Source organism: Cyanistes caeruleus, chromosome 2, assembly GCF_971803275.1.
Source record: "Cyanistes caeruleus chromosome 2, bCyaCae1.hap1.1, whole genome shotgun sequence".
NCBI lineage: Eukaryota > Metazoa > Chordata > Aves > Passeriformes > Paridae > Cyanistes > Cyanistes caeruleus.
The window spans coordinates 10,039,237-10,067,221 of record NC_141702.1 but is presented as its reverse complement, the minus strand read 5'-3'; the positions used below and the strand labels follow the sequence as shown (position 1 = coordinate 10,067,221).

At 47.9% G+C, this 27,985-nt stretch overlaps 1 protein-coding gene across 1 annotated transcript; it reads right to left on the bottom strand.

Moving 5' to 3' along the window:
- Positions 1-3: 3 nt before the first annotated feature.
- On the bottom strand, positions 4-26,177 carry SDC1 (syndecan 1). The gene is made up of 5 exons (XM_086875763.1): positions 25,795-26,177; positions 4,722-4,803; positions 3,202-3,689; positions 2,871-3,000; positions 4-2,364 (listed from the first exon to the last, which is right to left on the bottom strand). Exons 1-5 carry the CDS (start codon positions 25,849-25,851, stop codon positions 2,198-2,200), a joined length of 924 nt encoding a protein of 307 aa, XP_086731889.1. The 5' UTR covers positions 25,852-26,177; the 3' UTR covers positions 4-2,197.
- Positions 26,178-27,985: the final 1,808 nt, after the last annotated feature.

The following is a 27,985-nucleotide window of genomic DNA, read 5'->3' as shown; positions in this document are numbered from 1 at the left end:
TTCTTGCCAAAATGCCATTTATTGCAGTATACCTTTACATGGCATACAGATAACCCAATGTTGCATGTTCTGTCAGAACTCATATTTCATTTGTACCACTTAAATAACACAGAATGTCATGTTTGTTTCACAAACTGTCAGTTAAGACTACCAAAATATACAGTTTTTTTCCTTTCTCCCTAACAAGGTTGTGAGGTACAACTGAATTTTACTACTTTATCTTTCTGTGCTTTACAAGAACCTTTTCATAGATAGACCTATCAAACATTTCTACATTCCTATACAAAGCAAAGAATTACAGCTGAAATTAACACCATCTGGTCATTGCATTAACCTATAAAAATTATTCATTAAAAAAAAAATCTAAAAAAAAAAGAACAAAAACAAAACAAAAAAAAACCAAATGAAAACAAAACAACCCTAAAAAAACCATAATGGTTGTTGCAACTTTACTTAAAAAAACAGCCAGCTACACATATGCACAAGTTCTCCATGTGCATAAAGAAGAGTTTGGAATCAAGACATTTTGGGTTTTTTTTCTTGTGTTTGAAGAGAAGGCACCAATTTTAGCTGCATGGCAGCTCAGGAGTGTTTTATACTTCATTTAAATTACACAGGTTTTTAAGTTTGTCTTTTAACGTGCAACATTTGTACCAACTGTTGCAATATTGTCCAATATACTCCCATCATTCCCTCTGGCTCAACAGTACAAATATTTACATCGGTTGTAAACACTCCTCCACCCACCCCATACCTTCTGCACTGAGTGACGAGGAACTGAAGTGGCAAGAAGCTACCCAAAGGCAGAGCAGAAGTAAGGCTTGTACAGAACACCACACTCGTGTTCACTCGCTTTGAGACAGTCTGGAGAACCCCAGACCCCCAGTGAGGTCCCACTGCCTGACATCTGACAGCACACTGACCATACACAGCACTTCAGGCATCCTGACTTTGCACAGGAGGTGCTTTTCTGCCCTAGACTGACATCCCTGGAGTGGCTTCTCTCCAAAGTGCAGGAACAGCTCCCGAGGAGCCGCTCCGGAGTAGCGAGAGTCAAGCACGCCAACTGTTGCATCTGTTTAAGGCCACTTGCACTCAGCCTTCCCCAGGCTCATTTCAGATGCTTCTCTACTCCTTAGCTGCAGTCATGATGTGCTGCTTGCCACCTGCCACCCCTGTGTGCCCCACAGGGTACCCCACGGCACCCTGTGGCACAGAGGGCAGAGCGCGTTCCGAGACAACCGCGGTGACCGGAGGTGCCACAACATCCCCCGGTCACCTGGTACTGCACGGGGTAAGACCATCTACAGCAGGACAGCACCTAGGAAAGGGAATGTCTGAGATGAGACTGCTTGGAAAATCTACTTCTTACCTAAGCCTTTAGAGAGAGAAAGAGAGAGAGAGAGAGAGAGAGAGAGAGAGAGAGAAAGAGAGACGGTAGTGGGACAGCCCAACACTATTGGTAAAATTAACTCTCTGCTTATTTTTGGGGTTCTTGGGGTTTGTTTTTTACTAGTGTATGTACCAACTGCTTAGGAGCTGGTTCTGAGTATGGGATAATGCTTCCAAAATACAAGTTATTTTAAACCACGTGACAGTTATTTGTTTACCCTGCCCCTCACACCTCCTTTTGGCAAGGGATCAAGTTCATCTTGATGTTTCATAGGCATTAAGTGCTCCAAATACAGCTGTCAGAAAGAGCTAGAGGATAGCAGTGTAGTACCAAATGTCTGTCCAGCACAGCCACTTGTTACACTCAAAACACATCTATGAGTTAAATAGGAAGGATCCCTGCTATACAGAATTTGAGCACTGACAATTGGTTATTCTTGCTAGCCCTTTCCCTAAATATCCAGAGTTTTATACATACAGTGCTCCCTTATATTCTCCCCACCGCCTGCCCCAGCAGTCTTTAGATAAACCAAAGTGAGTTTAGGAACTTGCAGTTCCAATTCTGTTGAGAGAGAGAAAAAAAAAAAGAAAAGAAAAAAAAAAAAAAGTTGTGCAAGAAAGCAGGGAATGTCCAATGAATCCAGATCTACTTTGTAGTTATAAAATTTCCAATGGCAAAGTGGTAAGGGCAAATAACCCAATGATCATATGGCTTAAGTTTAATGCAAAGCACACTAGGAGGTCCACGTGCAGGGAGAGAAGAGTCCAAGAAAGATGGAATAAGAAGTGTCCTGAAGATCAGTGTTTATGCATAGAATTCCTCTTGTTTGTGTGGTTTTTGGTATCCTCCGTTAGACTGTTTTGGTTCATCCAGTGAATAGCTGCCTTCATCTTTTTTCTTCATTCTGTACAGCATAAATGCAACTAGAAACACTGCAAACACCAAGCCTACAAGTCCTCCAGCAATTACACCTGGAAGGGGAGAAAAAGACACAGATTACTCTAGATGCCATACCAGATAGTGCTACTATGATACATTCCAAATTGTTCCTTACTTGTCCCTGGCTAAATGATTTAATTTCTCCTTCTGTCCCCTCCCAAACCAAGCACCTCCTCAAATATAGCAGCCAGTCCTAGGGACATGGATCTCCCACTGGGCTATGCTGCAAAAGCACACAAGCCTGTGGTGCTCAACCCTGGCAATTTGACTGAGGCAGCAACAGAGAAATTGTACTGTAATTTTTCAGAGGAGTGAAGGAAGACGTTTAAACAAAGTTGCAGATAAAGCAGCCACTGCTACCTGCTATTAGCAGACAAATATTTGCCCCTGTTAGGGTTATGACAACATAGAATCATCACCCTCATTTCAGAGGTCTAACATACAAGGTTGGCTTCCTTGCTTAGAGATGTGACACAACTGCCTGGAGACTCCTACAAGGATCTGCTTTTATCAACTAGAAATCCAAAATATCTGGTACCTCCAAGAACTTCTTTTCTGTCCATAATTCCTGAGGCTCCTGCTGCTTTGGCATTCCTCTCAGAGTCAGGCAGCACTTCTGAGTTCTGCGTGGGGACAAAATCCTCTTCTTTAGTCAAGATGAAGTCTCCCTGTTGGGACATACAAGGCAGGTTATTCATGTTTCTCATCATTCTGAAGACCTTCCAGTGCACTGTTTTTCTCATCTAAAAACCTTCCACCAACAGAACCCCTTAAACCAATCACTGTTTTTGACAAATTAACACCCATTCCTTACTACATGCTACTAAAGACATCTCCCTGGAAGGGGTGTCAGAGCTATTAGTCCTCACCGGGTCTCCAGAGCCATCTTCAGAAACCTCCTCATGTGTAGGAACGACATCCTTTGGAGCTGTGGCCGCGGGGGTGGCAGCGCTGTCTCCCTCAGGATGGACAGTAGAGTGGGGCTCAGGCACATCCTTGGTGTCTGGCACATCAGAGCTGGGGATTTTGGGTTCATGGGCCACAGCAGAGGCTTCTGAAGGAGTCACATGAACCACAGAAGGGAAGTGAGCAGTGGGGGTTCTCACTGTTGTTGTGACTACGTGGCTTGTTGGTTTCCCATCAGGTGAGCCCAGGAGGGGTACTTCATCCTTCACAGCTACAACTGGTTCCTCTGTCACTAGGTTACTGGTTGCAGAAGGAGATATTACTTCCTTTTCAGTTCTGCTCTCGATCCCAGGAAATGGCTGTTCACTGAAATCCACTGGTGCTACCAGTACTGAGGAATTAGTTGAGTCTCCTGGGATTCTCCAGGTGTGAGACTGGTCAGTCAAGGGACCTGCAAAACAAACAAGCAAATTTATCCTTGGCCAGTTGAGAGGCCTATTAATAGTATCTCCAGGACACTGGTCTAAGGAGGATGCTTAACCTTCACAATAAATTTTTATAACAACAGCGGTTCAGTTTGTGATTCCTCATCCTTTTCAGTGGAATAAGGAAGGGACAGAGCAATGTGCTATTCAGCAATTTTTAGTCATCTGCTTCTCCCCAAGGCAAAAGTGCCTGTCTGTTTGTGGTGAGGTTGACAAGGGAAATCTGCTTTCAGTACACTGGTTCCTCAGGGTGGTTATCTGAGTCTTTTTCCATAAACACTCTTATTTGATTCAGAGCAGTCACACCTTCAGCCTTTACCACATTTGGTACTGATTTCAGGATCTTAATTTCTGCAGAGTTTAATCTAAAATACAAGTTTGTGTCTGGAAGAAAGCAGAAGGATAAAATGCTTCAGCTTTCAATAGCTTGCTCTTTTCTCTCCAGCGTCCCCTCAGCTTCAGTACTGAATGCCAAGGGTCTCTCTCATGCAGTTTAGCAATCATTTCTATGGACTTTTTCCCCTACCCTAAATTCCCTTTATCACTTATAAAAAACTATGGCCCATGGGAACATGGCACACCTGATGACAGATAAAAGTTTGCACTTGATACATGGTATGGTTGGTAGGCTGGGGTTTACACACCCTCAAACATCTCCTACATGCTCATAAAGAGCCTTGTTATGATCTCTCTTCCCCATGAGTGAAGAATCACTCCAGTTTCCTAACATTCTTCACACAGCATCTCACATTAGCACTCACATGGACTCTTCCTCTGCTTCTGCTCCCTTTCAAGTCTCCTACAGCTCATTTTCTAATAATTGTTAGTATCTCAAGGAATACAAGATCAATAGATTGGTTCCCAGCTCTCATATTCTGGGGTGGGGGTGTGTGTGTGGACTCCTCCCCCTACTCCCTTTCACTTGGGTGCTCACTGAGATCTCAGCTGCCACATCCTGGAAGGATCAAGCACTGCCAGCACAAGTGCTAATAACTCACCTGCACCTGAACCTGAGAACGCATCGTCTTCATCACCAGAAGAATCAAGGTCTTCAGGGGGAAGGTTCAGATTTGTAGTTTGCTTTAAAGAGAAGAGCAAAAAGATGTGTCAGTGATGAGATTGAAGTGATCAGGTTGTTTGCAACCTGAATCCTCTAGGGGCTCCTAGAGGTCACAAACTTTTTTTGTTCAGATTGTATTTTTTCATCTTCCCTCATTAGAGCTCCCCTTCCCAAAAGAGTAGGTCTGGTCAGAAAGTTTGGTGTTGAAAGGTCAGTCTTGCTGTCTCCCTTCTCTGCACTGCTCCCAGGCTGCAATTGCTTTGGGAAAGAAGAAAGCAAGGAATCCATTCAGTGCTGTATCCTGGTAGCAGGCAATGCTCAGACCAGCCTGTTCTAGCTGCTGTTTGTGTCTTCCTTATCTACCAACCACTCCATCTGCAAACCACTGCATTAATTCTAAGGAGCAGAAGGGAAGGGGAGGCAAAGTCGTTTGTCTTCTTTCCCTTTCTGACTCAAATACTGCTCACATATCTGAAACTATAGGACCCAGCTGGAAGGAGAATCAAAGTCCCTTTTTATTAAGTGTGGGCACCCAAAACAAGTCCAGAGCCAGCCTTCCTGTTGGGGAGTAAGCCCTGAGATTTCTCCATTCATGCTCCAAGGGGTGCACTAACCAGCACTGAAATTCAGTTGCTGAAACAAGAGGCTAAACTCTCATTCTATGGCACTTGTTTGTCAGAGCATACAACACTCAAAGCTATTCAGGATCCCCAAAGATGACAACACTCTTTTAGTGTTTACTAATTACAGAATGATTACTGCATGCATCTCATTGGCCTGTGCTGTATGCACTTACTGCTGCTATCACCAGCATGCCTGACTCTCAGCTCATGACTAGCCTCAGGTTAATTTCTGCAGGGCTACCATTACCTAACCAGTTATTTTCCCTTCTCAGATTTCAAACCAAAGCCCTATAAAGTCACTTCTTCCAAATTTCATCTTTTTGACATCCAACTACCTTCCCCGCTTTCACAAATTTTGACTTCTATCCCATCCTCAAGTCACCTTTGTCACCCCTTTCCAGCACTGCCATCACAAGTTTAGGTGTCACATTGCATCATCCAAGCTGTGGGATCCCTAGGATCCCAAGAAGTGCAAAGTCTCATTTTATTATGTAAAAAAAAAAGGACACATATTCTTGCCAGGTTTGCAGCCAGGCCCACTGTACTTCTCTAGCTTGCATTAACATAGTGCCACTTAAAAATTAATATAACATTCATCCTCATCCCAGGAAGAAGTTAGCCAGCACCAGTATGTACTGTCAAAACAATCCAGCTCTGTAGCTGTTACTTCATTACCTACAATGGATGTGTTTATTCGTTCTATCTCCTTCTTATTCTTAAGATACCAGGTTTATCCAGTTTTCTCTTCCACACTTAACACCTTATTCGTTCCCCACATTTCCACAGAACTAGTTTCCAAGGTGGTTAACTAGGCCAGTAGATTCCACCTCTCTGAAGACAAGTAACCAAGTTGCCACCAACCTATTCAGCCCCAAGAGCATACCCCTTGTAGGCAATTATTGTAGTTGTATGATTTTTTAATTTTTTTTAATAACAAGAAACTACGAACAAAAACTCCTCATATAGGCATAAGTATTTTTAGCTCTTTTCTTCCCTACTGAAAATAAACCCCCAAAGCACTATTCCTTAAGCTTCTGCAAGCATATTTCTAGAGTGAATTGCCCTTCGATCTCTTGCTTAACTGCAAGTCATGAGGTAATTTTGAATTTTAGATTTGTCCCTGCTTGTTTGCACTGTGCTTTTGCACCCTTCCACGAAAAGTAGGTCAGATAAGTACTTCCCGTGCGTTTTCCTTCTTGTGTCGAAGGGTGGTGACTCACACAGGCTGATCTCACTACACTTCAAATATTAAAGAGTACAAACTATTGGTGCATAAAGAATAAAGAAAGAACTGCCAGGCTGCCCAAACTCGGCTCCCTCGCGTGCCCTTTCCAGTACATTCAGAAGAAAAGTGAGGCCTCAGAAATTGCACCATTTTTGTTGATGGGGGGTTGGGGACCATTTTTCTCCCTCACTTCTCACACCAGCAGTGGCAAACACAACCCTTTGTTCTTTCACTCAGCCTGGCTGAGTGCAAAAGGGGAACGTGCTGCTAAAGGTGGGGGTTGCATTCTCCTCTCAGTGGGAAGACTTCCTTGAAGGAGCTAGAAAGCAAACTCTCCAGCTTTTTATTGAAGTAAGAGACTGTCAATACAGCTTAAGGTTGTGTCACCATACACCTTCAGCTAGGATCGAGGCTACCTGACTATTCAGGTAGCTCAGAGATTTCCAACAACACCTGGACAGACTGATTGTCTGCAGACCTCAACAATCCTCCTGAAAGGATCACAGATTGTCAAGAAATAAAATGGCAACTCTTGATCTTGACTATTGAGCCTGCACCCCTTCGCCTTGAGGGTTTAATAGGTGAGGCTTGTTCAGTTGTGCCACACTTCCTTTAGAGTGTGACCCTCCCTCACACCTGAGCTCTGAGTCTTCCCAGGCTGCTGCAAGCTCTGCTTCTCCACAGCCTTTGTTACATACCCGTGACTCCCAGCTTGACCTCTGTATCTGAGCAGGGACAGTGAGGGTCTCCCCAGAGGAGAGAAGCCCAGTGCAGCCTGGTCTGAGGCAGTGGACACCCAATGGTGTTTCCAGGGCAGAGCTGTCCAGCAGCTGCTCAGCACCCTCCCTCCAAACACAGCGGCAGACTCAGACCAGTCTGGGTCCCCTGAGGCTGCCTGCTGCACATGAGAGAGTAACAGAAAACATGAATCAGGATCAGTAAAGCCTGCTTTCCAGAGTTTTATACCAGAACTCAGTGAAGTTATACGCCCCAAAGGGTCCTGTCCCCAGCTGCTCCTCTGGGCATTGTGGCACCTCCCTTTGACCAGGCACTTTGCAGCTTGGGATCTGAGAGGGACTTTCTTTGGCCCAAATACTCAAGGGACAGTATAGGATTATGCAGATGTGAATAGCAGTCAGAATACCCACAAAGTACTGTAATTTCATGACATCATCCAATTTCACGACACATGAGCATTAAGGAACATTTGCCCAATTTATGTAACTGTACGGTTATATAAAGACTACATTTCTTGCTCCATAAATTACAGCTTCAATGGGCATTAAAGATGGCAACCTCCCCACAAAATATAAGTACTGCAGAAAGGCCAAGCTTCTATAATGATCTGCTGCTGAGGGATTTCAGACACAGCAAGGTTAGAAAACACTGACTCAGGACAGCGTTGGAAGGGACTGAACTAATTTGGGCTTGCATCAGGAAGACAGACCATGCTGTTCAAACAACAAACACTTCATGGTCAAGGTTTTTCCATGACCTTTTATTGAAGCTGACTTACACCAATGGGAAAGGTTTTGATTAGCCAAGAGGATTAGGGGCACAGAACGCTGGGTTATGCTATCATACAAAAGAGCTGAAAATAATTCCAACTTAAAACAAGCTCACTCTGCCTTTTAGACAGTGGATCCTTTGAAGGCTCTCTGATGGTATCTCATGTACTCTAGTCAAAAAATCTTTACATTCTTATTGAGCACATACAACACGTTGCTTTTTCACCATTTAAGAAACTTGTATGGTTTTGTTGGGGTTTTATTAGCAGTGCAGATAACTGGTTAGAAATACTTGTCCAGTCCTTTTGATTTACTGTCACTGAGTTCCACATGAGGGGTAAAAATTTTAACCATATTTTTGATATGCTTTAACCAGTTCTCATTAACCAGTGGAAGACCCTCTTCCGCAGGGATCAAAGCAGCCTGTTTAGGGGAAACCCTGGGGTGACTGTTAGCTTCTGCTCTTGCTGAGCACTGCATTGTTGCAGAACAATAGTTATTCAGTTCTGCTGGGACAACCAGAAAGCTGCTTAGTGGCATCTTCAATTTAATCAACAATGGGCCAGGCTTTCACAACTCATTAGCAGTATTATTGGATCCAGAAGGCTGACATAGTCCAGACTTTTTTCCTTTTTTAAAGTATCATTTTTAACTATTCTTCGGTCTTCATCTTGGTCAGAGTCTCAAAACACGAGTCTCTCTGGGTTTATCCCATCAGCTGCTACAGAGCTCCCTCCTGCTATAGCAGAGATCTGAAGCACTCTCTCATGATGAGAGGGAGATTTGTAGGTGATTAGTTGATCTAACCCTGCCCCAACTGGGAACCACATTTATTTAATTTGATACACGCAAAAGGAAAGAGCTTTTTTCAAATTGCTCTTTGAGGTAAGCAAAACCACTGGCTTTGCCACAAGCTGCTACAAGCCCTTAACTAGATTAAGGATGATTTGTATCCAACTCTTATTAATCCAGTTAGTGATCTGCAGTGTCAAAAACACTTGAAATCCTCCATTATCTGAACAAAGCTGTTAAATTTGCACATTTATTTCTCCTAATAAATCCTTCTTACTCAGCTGAAAAATAATGAACTGTAATGAGCTCTCCCACCTCAAACACCTCCCTAACCATCCTGTGAGAGCACTCCAACTGCATGGGAAGGAAAACCAATAGTTTGCTCTTGTTTAAGAGATATACAAGAGCAAGACAAGCATTTGCCCTTTAATTTAGCTACAGTAGAGCATCATGAAGAATACTTTCACAAGGGTTTGAACAATTAATTCTTAAATAAACTCAAACAGAAAGGTTTGTCTTTCACCTTGTCCTATACTCTGAAGAGAGGCTGAGGCAGAGCAACCTGAAGAGCTTCTAACATTAAAATAATACTGGTATTAGTGTAGGAGTAAGACAAAACCACCTGCTGAAGGAAACTTTAGCTTTGTTAAACCTTGATATTCTGCAGTTAATAGCCCACGCACAATTAACTCCAATCCCAGATGTTCATTGTCGAGAGACAGCTTAAATGGCTAAGGGGGGGTGAAAATAGTAAAAAGAAAAACACCCAATCACCAAAAAAAAAAAACAACCCAATCAACCAACAACATAATCAACCAACCAGCAGCATCCTCACCTATCCCCCTTCTTTTACAGACATACAGACTTTGGAATTAAGTTGGCCATGCAGACCTTCTCTTTTAACAATCAGCTATAAATTCTACATAGCAGAAAGAGAGGTGCTGCTTTTCTATGGCAAGTCAAGAGTGAAGCTTGCACACAAGTTCAGTTACATCTGAACTCAGCAACAGTGCAGCACTACCTCACCTAAATTCTTCTGCAGTTGTTTCTCCTGCTACTCCACTGCTCAAAATAAACCCTGGTGCTCCTTGGTGATCATGTGGGGTAATGAAATACTTCTCTTCCTAGAGGAGCCAAAGATGCAGACTAACAGCACAGGCCAAGGAGCACAAAGACAGCTACAAACCACCCCACAAACAGCCCAGGGGCTGGGCAGTCTACATTTAAGCAGTATTTTATCCCCTGCTAGTGTTCCAATCAAGGACTGCCTTGATGCCAGGGGCTTTGGAACTAGGTGATGTTTATGGTCCCTTCCCACCTAAACCCTTCTATGATTCTACAAACTAAGTCACGACCATTTCTTACTTCCTAGTGCCCTCCCTGTTTCAGATGGTGGTGTTCCCCTGCAGCCTCAACAACCTTTTGATGTGTGTCAACAAGCTCCAGCATCCCCACCCTTCCATCCATCAATCTGTGTCACCTGCAGCAAGGGTGGTGAGTGGCTCAGAGGATGCTCCTTCCAACGAGAAGCAAGTGGAAAGCAAAGGCTGCTCTTTTGCTCAGCAAGGCAGGCACCATTTTAGCAGGAAGGGTTAAACAGGCCACTTAATCTGGCTGCTTGTCTATCAGATCGTTATTAGTGTAAAGAAATAGGCAAAATCTTGGTCAATTGCATTCTTACTGGCCTCCTATTTTTGCCTGGTGACTTGAGAGAACAACTATCTTTGAGGGAGAAGTCCTGGTTGTGTTTGAACTCCCTGATCATCACACAGTAGTTTCCTCTTGGCACTCAGCTCTCAAAGGCAGCAAAACTCCTTCCAGCAGCTGCTCAAAACAGGATGAGAGCTCTTAGGATCTATTCCACCATGGGCAGAACAAAACAGACTGCAGACTGCCCACTGTTCACTAGGCTTTGATCCTCCTTTTCTTCAAGCTGCAGGAGCATACCCTGATCCTTTGCACAAGATGCAGTGGCCAAGGAAGAGCATCCAGCTAATCCACAGGAGAGCAGCCAGTGTCCCAATGCTCCTAGAGGCTCCACACTATTGCTCAATCAGCTTTACATTTTCTCCTTAGAGTGACAGGGCAACTTTTTTAATTAAGTAGGGCAGAAACACAATAATCAACATGCCAAGGGCCAGCCTGTTGCCATCAGGTTGAGTTTCACATTGTACAGCAGGGCTCTTTAAACTCCCACCTCCCACAAGAGCATGTCACTTCATGCTTCCTGGACCATCCCCTCCATGTCTGTTTGTGCACTCTCATGGTGAACCAGATCAGGGAACTGGTCTTGTTAAACTAAACAAAAGGAAAAAAATGAAACAAAACCAAAATAAAAAGAAAAAGCAAAGAACAAAAAAAAACCCAAAACAAAACCAAGAAAAAACCAAAAAACCCTCTAAAACCAAACCAAAAAGCCCAACAAAACAAATAAATAAAAAACAACAAAGAAAGTAGAAAGAGGATAAAATATCATGCAAAGAATTTTCCAGCAGGACCAGTTTCCAAATCCTACTCGGTGCCTGAATGCACAAGTGTTTGTGTTGGCACAGGGCAGAGCGTGGCAGCCAGGGCTGCTCAAGCACTCACACAGACTCACAGCCTGCGCTCTGGGATGCTGACACTCATTCCCCAGCCCACCATGCATTATGGAAATGCACATCACCAGACTGCAGGCAACACACAAATCACAGGCTGACTCAGAGGGCCACAGAGGTTCATACAAAAATGAGCAAGGACAGGGGCTGTAGGGAGAGTTCTCTTCTGCAGTGTTTGCTCACGATGGATAGTGCTTGTTCCAAGGTCTGACAGCAGGGCTTTTGAGTCCCCCCAGTCCTGCTGGGAGTAGGAATACGCAGTAGCAAAGGTTAGACTTGCTACTTAAGTCTTAGTCTTGCTAAAACGGGAGCACAGCTCCATTTTCATCCTGGGCCACCTGAACTTTACAGGAGTCCCAGTGCAATTGCCATTCATTCCTGGACAAAGAGCACATTGAACACCCTTCATCAGAGGGCTCTGGATTCCTCAGCAGGGCAAGCTCGTGGCTGTGCACATGGCAGCAGGGACAGCACACCAGCTGTGCCAGGAGGGCACAGAGCACCGTGCCACATCTGGTGCAGAAGAGCTCAGCTGCCCCTCAGCTCCCTCTCAGCCAGCTCCACCACAAGTCTGCTCAGTCCCTCAGCAGTAGAGAAGCAAGTTACAGCCTGTGCTCCTGCTGTTTCACCTGGACAATATAAATACATCACACAAGTTGTGCACACTCCTTTCACTCACACCAACCTGCTCCTGCCACTCAAGCAATGCAGCCCAGGCCAAAACTGCATCTCACCACAGACCAACACATCCACGGAGGTGGCACACAGCTTAACTCTGTATCAGTGACAGGCTGTCACAATAGGGCCAAAAGTGGGGTCCCTTTTGTCACTCACATTTCAAGGCAGCCCAAGCTTTGAAGATGCAGTCTAATGAGAAAGCTCATTTCCCTGCAGCTAATCTCATGAGAAGCAGCCAGTTCGATTTTATGTTATAAAACACGTTTTTTAAAAGATCCTTCCCTGCAGCTCTTTAACATACTTGATAGTTCAGGCATTTGTTTCTTGAGCTAGCACAAGAAAGCCACAGCCAATCTATAAGCTCAAAGGATTCTGCAAAGTAGGTGCAGCTCACTGAGGCCATCCATCCTGGGAAATTAATTTCAGTCTACTTTAGCTGCCCTGAGAGATGAGCAGTGAGCTGCCTAAGTCAAGACTAGGCAAACCTAGCTTGTCTTAAAAGCCTCTGACTGAAAGTCACCAGGACTTCCTAGTGTAGAAAAAACAGCAGAGAAGATTCATTCTTACAGCGAAAACCACTTCATCTGTTTAGAAAGGAACAGAACAAGAATTACTTTGTTTCAACAGAGGCTAAAGGTGGGCCACCAATCCCTGAAACCTGACAACGTAAGGCTAAAGACATGCTGGCAGGCAGAAAATCCTTATTAAATGGAAACCTATCCAGCAGAGGACTCCAGCACCCAAACCACATTACCCACACATACTGGTAAACTACAGCACAGATAAACGTGACCCTCCTGCCAGTGGAAGAAATTAGAAGTGACAGTATCTAAATACCTGCTGCCTCCTCCTGCACACATGCAGCCCCTGCTGTGGAGTTCAGGTGAGAAAGAGCAACTCACCTCACACAAGGCATCAGCAGCCACAGCCACTTTAAATAAAAGACTGGACTTTGCAGTGTTGCCTCCAGCACATTTAAACACACTGAGCTTATGTCTTCAGCATTCTTTGCCAATTATTCCCAACCTGCTGACCTGTGGTGGAGGCAAATTCCTTTCCTTGCCCCATCTCTTGACATGCACTCAACTCACCCTGTTTAGTGATCAGCACTGAGGACTGTCCTTGCAGTTAAACTTGCTACAGAACTAGAGTTTCTGACAAGTGCAACAGTGGGCTTCAGGTTGCCTGATTGTTCCTCAGCAGCATGTGTGGGCTGGAGACACCAGTCTGCTCTCTCCACACACCTGAGAAACCACCCAGCTCCCAGTGAAGCAGGACCAGTTGGCATTACAGCCCTGAGGCTGCTGACAGGAGTTTGAGGCTGGGTTTGAGGGAAGAGCTGCGAGCAGCGAGTGCCCCCATTTGTTCCATTCGGGACTGGCTTCTCCCAGCAGCTCTGTGAGCTCCACATGGTCAGCCTGGGGTTCTCAGCCACCCTGCACGCTCCTCCTGCCGAGGCCGTGGCTGCAGGACAGAGCACAAGCCTGCAGCACACCAGCGTCAGGACACGGCACAGACAGCTCAGGGACTTTGGTCCCACAGGAGCACAATTTGCTCTTGTCATCTTCAGCCACTCAGCTCAGGAAGTCCCAGCTCAGAAATCAGAATTATGACATAGGAAAGAAAGATGTGGTCTGTGGCACCTCAGGTCTTCCAATCAGGGTGGTGCTGACGGCTCTCAGCAGCACCAGAATGCGTGTGCCTCTGGCCCAGGGAAGCCTGTTTCCTGGAGAGAAATGCTGCGCAATTTGGCTGGTGGAACTACTACCCGTTTCAAATTAGCTCCATGACAGCTTTTATGTGATCAGCAAACTACCACACACCGTGCTACAGCTGCACAAGTGCTCTGACCTGAGCAGATGTGGTCCCAGAAGCCAAAAACCACCTCATCACTATGCTACACAGTGTTCTGAGGGGGGAAGAAGCTGTTCTGCTTCACCTGAGGAAGGGAAACCAACATGCAGCCAGGAACAATTGTCAGACACGAGTAAATGCCACAGGAAAAGGTTTGGGTTCTCATCTCAAGAGTTTCCCACTTCTCCACCCTGAAGTCCAGCAATTACCTAATGTGAGATATGCCAAGAAGCCAGGAGACAAAGCTCTAAGATTTCTTGAAGGATCACAGAAGCATTTTAAATCTATTTCTGATACAGACACGTTTCTAATTTGAGCAAATTGCTTGCAGTGCTATATTAAATCAGTGAAATCCATGTTTCAGATAAAAATCCCTAGTGTACCAAACTAAGAGCTTGTACTTAGGGCTCCTAGCAGCTAGGATGTTGTTTAAACCTCAGCAGAAAGATAAAACTTACAACCCTGGAGTACCAAAGGTCTCAGCTAAAGACATTGGTAAACTTAAGTGAGACTATTTAAACTTACAAATACTTGGACTTACAACAGCAGAAAAGCTGACCAGGTATTCCAGTTAGTTACACAGAGTTACAGTGGAACAGATAATGCTTTGTAAGAGGATATAATCCTGCGGAAACCGGATATGCACAAGACAACAAAAGTTACCTTCTATTTGCTTACACTTCAGTGACAGAAACACCTGCCAGCTGCAAGGCCTCTTGCTATCAAACTCTGCTTTGTCTTCCCAGCTGATCTGCTCACAGTCTAACTTACAGAACTTATATCAGGTCCTTCATATCACGACAACAGCCCAAGCCTCAACAACCCAAGACAAGGCCTTCTTGATTGCTTTTGTGAAAATTCCACATTTTCTTCAGAGGGATGCACAATGAAGTCTTCAACACTTGTGAAATTATTTTTTGCTTACAATCTGTGTTTTCCATACACACATCCCAGACGTGAGTTCCCTTGGAATGCTGTATTTCACTATAAATCTCACACTGCAGCATCACCACCAGCCCTTTCAACCACAGCCCCCACAGAAGAGCTGATGGATCAGGGGACTGGAAGCACCCAGAAGAAGCTGCCTGGTTTGAACAGGCACCAATGCAATCTCTCACATGTGCTCACCAGATGACAGGACACCAGGGACATCCCTAAACCTGAGCCTTGGTGCTGTTACTTGTCAGTCTGGTGCAGAACACCTTGACTATAGGACAAGGTACAGAAGACCTTGACCAGGGAGCTACAGAAGCAAAACTTGGGCAGCAAAATGAGCCAAGAGTTGGCATTCCACAGCACCCTTCTGATTTGGTCATAGCTAAGCTCCAACCAGTTCTAAGGGACTCTGTTCATGCACAGCAGAGCTCACAGCACTCAGCACCAGTCTGTTAAGAATGAACTCATGAGTCTCAATCAACAGCCAGTGGCTGGACTCAAACAGACCACGTAGGCAGATTTACATTTTGGGTTTGACCCAATGCAGGGCAGTTCCTGCATCTTGGCAGGTCTTAACAACACACAGTGGACTCAGTGATCCTTGTGGAGCTCCAACTGAGTATATTCTAAGATTCTTGGTGTTCTTTTTATGTTTGTTTCTATGGCTCACCAATGCCAGCTCAGATCTGATGAAATCAAGTCTTTCCCTACATTACGAAGCATGCTATCACATTTGTTTTATCCACAGGATCTCACTGTTAACTCAGCCAAGGTTGTTTATAATGCAGAAGTCATCCCTGCTAGCAGCTGCAGTTACACCACCATGACTAAGCCATTCACTAAAGGACTGAAACATGTCAGATCAGGAATACCCTGTTCCCCTATCCCAAGAGTCTTCTCAAAGAGGCACTTTCACCATTACCCCATCCTTCCACAACAATCCTAGCAGCTCCTGAAGAAAAGCATCATGCAATCATGTGTTTTGGGTGCTACTGGTCTCCTTGGAATAAACAGCAGTAACTCAGGTGGTCTTTGGGCCCAGGCTGGACCACATTTCACTGAGTTATTCTAAGGTAGAACACAGTTCAGACTGCATGGGCTCTCTTTGAGAAACATACAGGCTCACAACCACTGGAGCACACAGCCAGGATCTACCCATGTGCAATGGCACAGATCAAGCTCACAGCCCTTCCTCCTAGGACACTAATGGTCTCTGTGCTCAGGTTTACAAAAGCACTGCTAATCCTGCACATACGACAAAGTTCTCACAGCAGTTGCCCCATGCACTGCTAAATTATGCAACGCCTCGGTGAGGTTATGAGCGCTGACTGGTGCACTTCCATGCTGAGTCATGAGGGTGTTGAAGTATCATTTCAGTGCTGAAGCACCAAATGAAATCCTCCCATCAGAAACAGTCTTAAAAAAAATCTGCTGCTGTAATTGTGCTCCAGTCACCTATTGTTCCACTCCTTTAATTAATTAATGGACATCAGGCATTTCTTGACCAAACACCTGCTGGATTAAGCGAACTCTGACCTAGTCACCCAGTTACACTGGTTGGTACCACATCTGTACAGCAGAGCCCTCAATAAGGGACTGCTACAAAGGCAAGACAAAGCAGATCTTCCTTCTGATCTCAGCTGTTATCCAAGTCGCACCTCATGCTGCCATTTTTGGGTATACAGCTGGTTCACCTGTCTTCCCCATGGCCTCCTTTCAGAGCAGCCACCAAATCAGGCAGGGAGGTTCGAGTTCAGCAGGAGATGCTACCACGTTTGTGCACTCTGGATGCTCTCCTGCCTCATATGGGCAACTGTAAGATTTTAAGCTGTGATTTGGACATCCCTGTTTTACACATCTATACTGAAGAGACAAACACCACTAATGCCACTGCTGATAGATCAACAGGCACCACAACAAGTCAATAAAACAGTGCTAAACTTGCAAGGCAAGGTGAATGCTTTACTACCAAGTTACTCCTAGCACAGCATGTCCCCTAGTTCAGACCAGTTCCTGTCAAGAGGTACCATCAGCATAGCCAAGATGTAACTTGTAGGACACTGTTCAAACCTCACTAAGTCGAAAATATTTCATGCATCTCAATAAACTTCTGGGTCTACTCACTGACTAGCAACTCTAGCCAGCACATTGTCCCTCTAAATAAAGCAGAGCACAGAATGCTGAAGGATGACTTTATGGGCCAAGTCTAAAAGCACAGGCTGAAGCACTGGCAAGTACCAGAACCATCAAAACAACACTGAATGCTGTCTCACATGTGTAGAATTCACCTCACAGTCCTCAGCTGATGGATTATACAGGACTTCTCACACAACTGTACTTGCTCACCTCTCTGAAGTACCCAAAACAGGTTCTGTTTCCAACAGAAGAATCGTGATCCTCTATTGTGAACTTTCACTTTCTTTTACTGGATACTGCAGTTTTCTCAACTTCATAACATTCTGGGCCTGCAGCCAGAGACCCACTGGCTACATCATACTAGAAAATTAAATAATATCAGAGAACATCCCCAGGCACTAGAACACAACCAATACCATCATATTATTAGAATGATTTATGGCATAGTTTTGAGCCTTGCCAACCAGTATGCCCCCAAATAAGCACAGGAATGCTCTTGGCAGTCTGGTGAGGGGGTTGCTTTACAGAAGAGGCCAGAAAATTCAATTTCCTATACAACTGTGACTCCAGCATTTAAGTTGGTCACAAGACAGCTTGTGTCTCACGTGCTTTACTGTACTGGGTTTGTGTGGCAAGATTTTGGTAGCAGGGGGACTACAGGAGTGGCTTCTCTGACAAGACAGAACTTCCCCCATGCCCGACAGAGACAGAGCCAGCCAGCCAGGACAGACCCACCCCTGGCTAAGGCTGAGACCACCAGTGACAGCAGCAGTGCCTCTGGGATAACACAAGTCAAGAAGGGGAAAGAAGTTATTGCACAGGAGTAATTGCAGCCAGAGAAGAGAAGAGTGAGAATATGTGAGAGCAACAGCCCTGCAGACCCCAAGGTCAGTGCAGAAGGAGGGGCAGGAGGAGCTCCAGACCCCAGAGCAGAGATTCCCCTGCAGCCCCTGGTGAGGCAGCTGTGCCCCTGCAGCCCATGGAGGTCCAAGGAGGAGCAGAGATCCTCCTGCAGCCTGTGGAGGATCCCACAACAGAGCAGGGGGATACCCAAAGGAGGCTGTGACCCTGTGCTGGACCCTGCTCCTGGCAGGACCTGTAGCCCCCATTGGAGAGGAGCCTACAGTAGACCAGGTTTGCTGACAGGACCTGTGACCCTGTGGGGGACTCAAGCTGGAGCAGCCTATTCCTGAAGGACTGCACCCCATGGAAGGGAACCAGCCTGGAGCAGTTGGTTTAGATCTGCAGCCCATGGGAAGGACTCCCACTGGAGAAGTTTGTGGAGACTATCTCTTGTGCAAGGGACCCCACACTGGAGCAGGGCAAGACTGTGAGGAGACCCTGAGGAGGAAGGAGCAGCAGAGACAACGTGTGATGAACAAACCACAGTCCCCATTCCCCATCTCCTTGAACTGCTGGGGGGAAAAACTGGAGAATTTGGGTTAAAGCCAAAAAAGGAGGGCAAAATGGAGTGTTTTTAAGATTTGGTTTACTTCTCATTATCCTACTCTGAGCTGATTTGTAATAAATTCATTTGCCCAAGCTGAGTCCATTTTGCCTGTGATGGTCACTGGTGAGAGATCCCTCCCTGTCCTTATCTCAACCCACAAGTTTTCTTATATTTTCTCTCCCTGCCCAGCTGAGAAGGGCAGTGACAGAGCAACTTAAGTGGGTACCTGGTGCCCTGCCAGGGTCGACCCACCACATTTACTTACAATCACCAGTGTAGGAAGATTTGGTGAATCATTTTTAACCCCTTATGGCTGCATGGTGGGTGGGGGGAGGGCACACTGAGCATTTAGCATTTTTGAGCTACTAGAGCAGTAAGTTCTAATTATTCATAATCACATCTTCCAGCTTGTGTAGAAAGAAGCTCACCAGTGTTTCACAGCTCACTGCAACTATAGATGCAGACTGGGGAACTTTTTGCAGGTTAAACACACTTCAGAGGGAGCCGGTGCTGCTGCAGGATTAAGCCAGCAGCTTTCTTCTGCAGGCCATGAGTCAGTCGATGTGAGCACACGATAGCACAGCACTCCTTGCCACTGCCCAGACATGCCAGAGTCAGCCTCTTTTGTTCCATGCTTTGTTCACTGATGGGAAAGTAGTCACGATCTAGATGATTCCTCCGTTAGGACAGAAAGAGATTTAGAAGTCAAAGCTGTCTAGCTGCAGGCTGTTAGGCAAGTTTCGATGCAAGCCTCACCACCACTTTTCCACTGCATGTAGGTGCCACTTACATGCTGTTGGAGCCAGTGAAGTGGACAAATCTCACTTGTCCATCAAATCTGCTGGTGTGAGAGTCTCTATCACAGCTTCATAAGCAACAGAGCACAGCAAATGAGTGAAGAATATCACCTATATTAGCATCTGTATTAGATATGAATTCAAGCAAGATTTATGGTTCCCCTAGTTTGGGCTTTTACCCATCAGCTTCCTGACTGAAGAAAGCCTGGACTCTGTCTCTAAAGAAGATCCCGGTTAAGCTGATCAATGGGATAACAGGTTCTCTCCTCTGCAGATGTTTTTACCAGAGACTGGTGATTTGGTAGATCAGCAGGCTGCTCTGAGCTCCTGTGGCTGTGCAGAGCATAGGTATCAAACCTCCCAGATCATCATGCTAGGGCCAGGGCATGGCACAGAGTCCAAACTCTGCTGCCAGCTGGATAACAAGGAGCACATGACAGGTATAGATGTCTCTCTCTATAAATATACACATACCTATATTTGTATTTCTCCACTCTTCAGGTCTCAAAGCACAAAAAAAGAAGCATGGGATCCTGTTCTGGGACAGGAAAGACCCATGTAGTCTCTTCCTACAGCACTGTAGCTGCCAGCTCTGATCCCTAGAGAATATACAAAGGCTTCCTACCAGCACAGCCACAGCAGCACCACTGCTATGACATGGAGCTTCACAAGAGCTCTCATCTGGAACTCGTTATGTTAATCACCACTTGCTCTCTAGAAAGCAGACTGGCTCCACTCACCCCTGCCCACCTCTGGCTTCCATCTACAGTCTGCTCCTCCAGTAATCCCTATATGCAAGGGGCTGGACCAGAGCTGCTGCCTGCCTCTGACCAGGATGTGTACAGCCACCAGCATTAGAAACTAATTAGCAAGCGCTTTCCTGTGTACAGCACAGAACAATCATGGTCTGCAGTGCTGCCCAGAAAGCATTCAGCACGCTCCCCTTCCAAGTGGAATGGAGTTCAGGTTTCCTTACATTTAAAAGAGGCAATAAGCTTGTCATCACATGGCAGAGGCAGACAAAGAGCAACCCCCAATCTCCAGCTATGGTTTGTGTGTGCTCAGGTGATGAGCCAGTGCACTCTGAGGAGTTGTTCTATGAACAGGCTGTACTTTGCAGAAAGCTGGATGACAGGACTGTGTGCCTGGGACTGCCCACAGCCAAAAATCAAGACTGTCAGCCTTTGCTTCTATGTCTGGCAATCAAGACATTGACAATACTGCAGAGGCGGTGTAGAAAAGCTACCCAGTGGAGTATGACAATACAGAGCCCCCATGCAAGGCAGGATACCCATGACTATTTTTAGCTGGTTGACAGGCAGTTTCCTATGTTATATCAGCACCCCTGATTTAGTCAGGAGTCATTCTGCAACAGCAATCCAGAAGACCTTTCAGATAGAAAAGCCTGAACAAAATGAGTGTTCAAGCCATGACACAAAATGAGTGGACATTAAAGAGAATCATGTTGCAAAAACATGGGCTATGGAGAAGATAGTTCTGCCAGAGAGCAGAGCAGCAAGACACAGAGGTGATGCATCAAGAGTTCTTCAACTGATAATACCCCAAGGAGTTTCTAACTAGAAGCCTAGCAGGGAAAGCCATGGCTTACAACACCTCCATGACTCAGTTATTACTGCAGCTCCAGTGACTCAACGGGAAGTTCTACTGCCAGCTCCATCCAAATCCCACTAACACACTGGTTCCCATCCAGCAAAGCAAGCCTCACTGGTGAGACTGGTCTCAGCAGCAAGATACAAACATTACAGTGGAGCATGGCAAGGAGCCCAAGCTAACAGACTCCATTGGACCCGTGCCGGTTCCACAAGACCCAGAACGCCGGCTGCAGCCAGGCACTGCTTGAGAAACAGAGAGCTTGGGAAACCACCACATTAGCAGATGTTGCCCCACAAGAGCTGCTTGTAGGAGGTCCAAATGTTATCTCGCCTTGAGGTGAGGCTTCACAGAGCAGTAACTTTTCCATTAGCATCCCCACAGCAGAAAGTGCACTCTCCCAGGTTTCCAGCCAGGCCAGATAAGGCTCCTTGCTGTGGTACACCAGCAGCCAGCAGTTCAAGAGAAGTACACTCATCAGCCTTAACTTAGAGACCTGTTAACAAAGCTGACACTCAGCTCCCCAAAGGAGCATCACATGCCTTCTGTATTTGAGAGTACCTTCTCAGCTTAGTCGTGAACCTGTAAGAAACATCAGAAGTCCTTGCACTGTTGTCAAAAAAACTTCCCTGCTGTAAGTCCACTGCCTATATCAAAGTCTAGGGAGTAACAGAAGTTCCTCACATCTAATCCACAAATAAACTGTATCTCTAAACATTACAACACTCTGATGCCTACTGAACAGCTCACAACCTTCCCCCCCTCCCCCAAATACAAACATTTATCTTTGTATATATTCTGTTCACTTCAGAATGCTGATACAGGACCCACCTATAATCCCTAATTTCTTCCACAACCTTCAGCAGAGCAAGACTACAGTCACACTAGGACATGAGAGAGCTGCTGTTCTAGCCAGCAGCTGATGTTCCCCACTGCTTTGCTAGTTCTCTTGGCAGGAACAACACCTGTCCAGTCTGTTTGTTTATGGAAAGAGCTACCATAAATTTCCACAGATAAAAAGTCCATCACTTTGAGCTAAATCGCTCTCAGATAAAGGCACTAGAATAAAGGTGTTTGTGCTCCTCTCATAGGCAACTTGAGATCTAGCCAAAAAAGCCCTGACAAAGCAACTCACCTTGGAGTAGACGTGCAGGGACTGGTCAGATAATCACTCTTGGCTCCACTGATTACATTGCCTTGACTCTAATGAGGGCTTAAGCACCCAGCACACACAGACACCTACATTTAGGTGCCTCAGCATCAGCTGAACGCTGTCCTGAGGGACTAGTGCTATTTGAACACAGCAAGCCCATCAATCCTCAGCTGTCATGGAGTGCTGTATTAGACGTCTTCTACTCTGTATTATCTCAAAGCTATTAGGATGAAAACACTAACGCTGCAGTGCTGAAGCACTGCAATTTTATAATTGGCAGCACCTACTCAGGAAAAGGCCCTATCTTCTCTCTCCCAAGAAGCTCCCTCCTCCTTGTAAGGAGGGCCTAAAACCCCAGGTCCTCAGATGCCAGAAACAAATGTGGAATGCCCCTCTCAGGGGTATTAGTATGGTTCTTGGACACAGGAATCACTTCAAACGAGGTTAGGACAAAGCACTGGTATACAGGCCACCTGGAGACATCTGAGTACAGGCAATGCAAAACACATACTTAAAATGGACTGATTTTGCTGCTAAAACAGCAGCCTACATTTCAGGTTTGTGCACTAACTTAATTTTAGAAGGCTTACAGGTTTCTTTCACTTGCTGTAACTTGTCTCAGGTTGTTAGAGAGGATTGTTTGTTTCCAGAAATTTCAGAGTGCTGCCATTAAAAATGTTAGCTCTTCTCACCACTTGAAACTGAGAGAAACCTGGAACAAAGGCTACAAAACTGCAGCAGAGCCCCCTTACACCCTACAAACTCCAGCCCTTTCACTGCTGCTCTACCCAGAGCTGGCCAGACACGGCAGTCCCCATTTCACCGGGAGGTGGCCACCAGCAAGTCAGTGTTCAGATGCAGAAGCTCTGTTTACAGTGCTAGATGAATATTGTCACACTGCTCTGTGCATACTATAGAAGAACGTGTCTCCTCCTTATGCACTGCCTGCATGTTTAACAAGCAAGCTGGACTACCTAATTTCTTCTAATTAGTTTACGTTCAGATAGGAATTACATCACCCTTGGAAAAAGGTTTGGCCTGCTCTGCTAAGCTTGTGTCAACCACCAGCATGCACCTACACCAGATGAAACAGCCAGAACCCTCCTTCTCTCACCATAGGGGCTGGATTGACACTGCCCCCCTGCAGGAGGATGTGCATCTTGGCTCAGTCGGCTTCCTGGCAGTGCTACAGTGTAAAAGTTTCCATTTGAGAGAATAACAAGGTTAAACTGTTAAAATGGTAAAATGTATCAGACTTCTTACTTCAAGGAAGTCCATGCGCCTGCCATAACAACAAAGGGCAACGCCTCTCATAAAGAGTGTTTTAAGCAATAAAGTGTCACCTTGAAGGAGACCAGGAACCTCCTCAATCATTCCTGCAGGTAAGAGTACTCAGGAAGAAAACAAGTGTTGTTTGGCCACTTTCTTGCTCCTGTTTATTATTCCAATGACGATATGCATAGATGAATCAAGTTACACAGCAAGAGCCAAGGGCCAAGCCACGTGCCAGCAGCAGTGGCATCCATCCCAATGATCAGAGCACCAAGAACCCAACACAACCATGGCAATGCCCACAGCATTGCAGCCCAGCAGATTCAAAGTACTGTGCAAGGTCAATCTGCTTCTCTGTCCAACACAAGGGGTTTTCAGCCACTCAGTGCAAAATCATAATTATTCCAGATGGGTGGGAAAGGCAGATTAGTCCCTGTCACTGACATTCTGACATGGGGAAAAAAAGCCACGTGGTCACCAGAAGGGAAAAGGCTTCAATGCTGAGTCACCCTGGAGAGCCCCAAGGACTTCTGCTCCTCCAAGTGCTCACCCTTGAAACCCCTCGATCTGCAGTGCCACCCAGGCCTGAGTGTCTCACAGGCACAGGAGAACTCCAGACAAGCATTTACTTCATGTCCTTATCATTTTTAATACGGGATATTTATCACAGGGGAATTTTATCCAAATACAGTGCAGAGGCTGCAAATTTACTGCAGTTTTCCCACTTCATTAAGCAGAAGCTTACTCAGAAGTTGAGAGCAGAGCCCTCCTCCCATGGAACAGTGCTGACTACACTCACATGTTCGTAATTTTTAGCCATCTCATAACGACTCACTGCCATGTGGGCTAGGAGGGTCCATGTCCAGAGCTCCAGGCAAAGTTCACGGACAGAATGGTACAGCAAAAGCAGAGGTATTTCGAGCAGCTCAGATCCCACCGTGCACTTTGTTCTGCCACTCCTTATCTGCTGCAGTTCATCCCTAGGCAAGTTTTAAATCAATCGTTTCAGAAAGAACAAAACCTGCCAGTTTTACTTTGATGGCCCTGCCTGCTCAAACTGCCTCACGCCCCACTTTTTCCTCCTAACTCATCCAAAGGGGAGGACTCCACAACCGGTGCACACTCAGGTCTGGCGCGGGGCACAGGGAAGCAAAGAAGCTCGTCCCTCCTCTCAGGAGAAAGGGATGGGACTGGGGCTTTGTGCCCCTCCAGGGGTGGCCACAAGGCCTCCTGCCCCGCACCCTCCGACCGCACACGGGGCTCGACGGCGCCCAGGCTGCCAGCACAGACCTGAAGCGGCGAGCACAGCACTCCGGAGCCAGGTTTCCGCCGAAAGGCGCCCGCAGGCGGGGCGGGAGCGGCAGCAGAGCCGTGCCCTGTCCGCGGAGGACACCTGGCGGCTGCTGCTGCTGCGGGGCCAGCGAGCCCCACGGCCCCGGGACACGGCCCCGGGACACGGCCCCGGGACACGGCCCCGGGACACGGCCCCGGGACACGGCCCCGGGACACGGCCCCGGGACACGGCCCCGGGACACGGCCCCGGGACACGGCCCCGGGACACGGCCCCGGGACACGGCCCCGGGACACGGCCCCGGGACACGGCCCCGGGACACGGCCCCGGGACACGGCCCCGGGACACGGCCCCGGGACACGGCCCCGGGACAGGCCTCGCTGCCGCGGGGTTACCGCGCTCCGGGGAGCGCTCCGAGCACCGGCACCGGCACGGCCGTGCCCCCAGCCGGGCAGCACCCGCACCTTTCCTCGGGCGGGCAGGAAGCAGGGGCCGGGCGCACAGGGCTGGGGCTCTCGGGCACAAAGGCGGCGGGGAGCTGCCCAGCCGCGCTCCCCGGGGCCGTGCCGGGGCACGGCAGGAGCGGCCCCGCTTCAGAGTCACCCGAGACTTCGGCCACAGCTGAACCACAAAAGGCCACATGCCAGCGCTCGCCCGGACCCGCCGCTCAGCGCCTCCGGGGCGAGACACACCGGAGGGACGGCGGGAGCATCCAGCCCCCCGCGGCCCTCCCGAGGGGTCCCGCGGCCGGCGGGGGGTGCGGGGAGCGCCGCCCGCCCGCCCCGCGGCGCCCCGGGGCGGAGCCGCCGGCAGCTCGGGAGCCGCCGCGGCGGGTCTGGTTTGAATTAAGGCTGCCGGAGAAGCCGGGCTGGAGCCCGCCGCCAGCACAAAGGCCACCGCAGCCCTGCACCCCGGGCAGGGCTGGGCAGCGCTGCGCTCCCCTGCGGGAGCCCGTGGAAGCGGAGAACCGGGCGGTCCCCCCGGCCCACCCTGCCCCGGCCCACCCGGCCCCGCCGCCCCGGCCCCGCCGCGCAGCCGGGCCCCGCCGCCCCACGTGCGCCGCTCCCGCCGCGCTCCGCTCGGCTCACCGGGACAGCAGCCTGGAAGCAAAGGGCCACCAGCCACACGGCCACCACGTTTATCATCCTTCCTCCTCGCCGGGCCTCGGGAGCGCGCAGCCTGCCCCTGCTTCCCGCCGTCTCCAACGCCGCTCTCGCTCCGCTCCTCTTAGAATTGTTTTAAGTAGCTGCGGGTTTGCTCTCTTTCTTGATTTCTTTTTGTTCGTTTGTTTTAATTCCCCTCCTTTTCCCCCCTTCGCACGCAGCCGAACTACCCTCCCAGCAGCGCTCTGCGATGGCGAGGGGCTGAACTCTGTCTTTTAATGAACCCACTGCAACAACCTTCACCTTACGGCCACCCCCCGGCCGGCCCCGCCTCCGCTCCCCTCCCCTCGGCTCGGCTCCCCAGCCCCAGCCCGGCACGCCCTGCCCCACCGCCCGCCCCCGCTTCCTGCCGCCGCCGTACCTGCGCCGCTGCCCCCTCCCCGGCCGCTCTGCCCCGCTCCACCGGCAGCTGCCCTTCCCCTGCATTCCCAGATTTCCTCTCTGGCAGAGGCATTGCTCCCGCCGAGCTTCCTTCCCTCTCGCTAAAAATAATAATTCAAAATAATAATAATAATAATACTACTGTTAAAAGCCCTCCCTTCCCGTTTCAGTGTGGGAAAAGCCCGGGGCGCTCGGCCGTCCCCCCCGGCGCCGCTGCGGAGAGAGGGGCGGGAGCGCTCCCCGGTGGCCCCGCACCCGGGGCAGCCCTCCTGGCTCCCGGCCACCTCCAGTGGGGGCTTCTCCCGCAGAAAATGCGTGTTTAGGAAAGTGAGGTGTCTGCCCTCCTGCCCGCGGGTCCCCGGGCCGGCCCCACAGCCTCCCCCCGTGCCTTCGTGCACACGTTTTTCTGCCGCTCCGAACAGGATTTCTGGCAGCGTAAAACGCTGCGAGAGGTTTGCGGCAAAAAATGCTGCTTTGAAAGAAGCGCCCTCCCGCAACTCGCCCCTTTTTTTTTTTTCTTTTTTTTTCTTTTTTTTTTTTTTTTTTTTTTCTTTTTTTTTTTTCTGGAGTTAAAAGCGACTTCATTGCTGCTGTGGCTTGGTCTTCACACATCCCACCGAGGATGGCAAAAATGAGGCAACAACCATCCAGCAAAAACACACCGCGGGACGAATTGTATCACACTGCCACAGGGTCAGGGCTGGAGTTCCTGTTCCAGTCCATTCATTTGTCTTGTTTTATTTTCTCCACTTGTGCCAGCACATGTTGAACTGTTTGCTATAAACAATGCAGCTGAATGTGTGTGTAAATGTTATTTGAAAAAAAAAAAAAAAAAAAGCCAGTTTTTAGGAATTTTTACAGCTGCTGGAAGCTGTAGAAGCACACACTGGCCACATGGCCAATGGACACAGCATGGCCATGGGGCAGCTGGATGGATCAGGAATGTGGTTAAGGCTGCAGCCACTGGGCCCTACTGCCCTGGAGCTGCCTGGGAGAAGGGTAACCAAAAAAGAGCCTTACCCGGTGTTTCTTGGCTGCTCTGGAGGTGGGTGTTGGTCAATCTGTGCCAGACCTAGGATCCCTTCCCACACCTGCGGCCCAAAGGCTTTATAGACCTAATTGGATGTTCAGTGTGGCTATAACTGTTGAGATTTTATCATGTCTTTAATTAGTTTGCTTTTTTTCCCTCTCTCTTAAATTACTCATGCAGCTCCTACCACCCCACCTTTCCCTCACATGAGCTGTGGCCACCATGCTCTTCTCCCTGCCATGTCTTGAACCTGCTGCAACCAGAACGTTGGACACGAGACTTTTGGGACAAGGATTTGGTTGGAGGTGTTGGGGCTGGGGCATGCAGAGCACGAGGCTGAAAACGTCACCCAGACTTGGTGGGTGAGTGGTGACATCCATCACATGGTCATCACAGGGAATCAGGAGATGCATGGCCAGCCTTGCCAGCAGGTTTTGGTGGAGCTGGGGTCAGTTTGGCCAAGGCTGTGTCTGGTCACCGTGGCAGCACGGAGGAGGGAGGGAACATTTGTGCAGCACCCCTGGGAGCCCTGGCGAGGCACTGCTGGGGTTGACTGGTGCATGGGTTTCACGTGGGCCTGTGTGCATCTTCGATCAAACAGGGCTGTGGGGCTTCTTGTTGGATTGGCCAGAAAACAATTAGAGCTTGATCAGGATGTTCTGGTCGGGATCTGTGAATGGGGTGAGAGGAGAACAATGCAGCGTT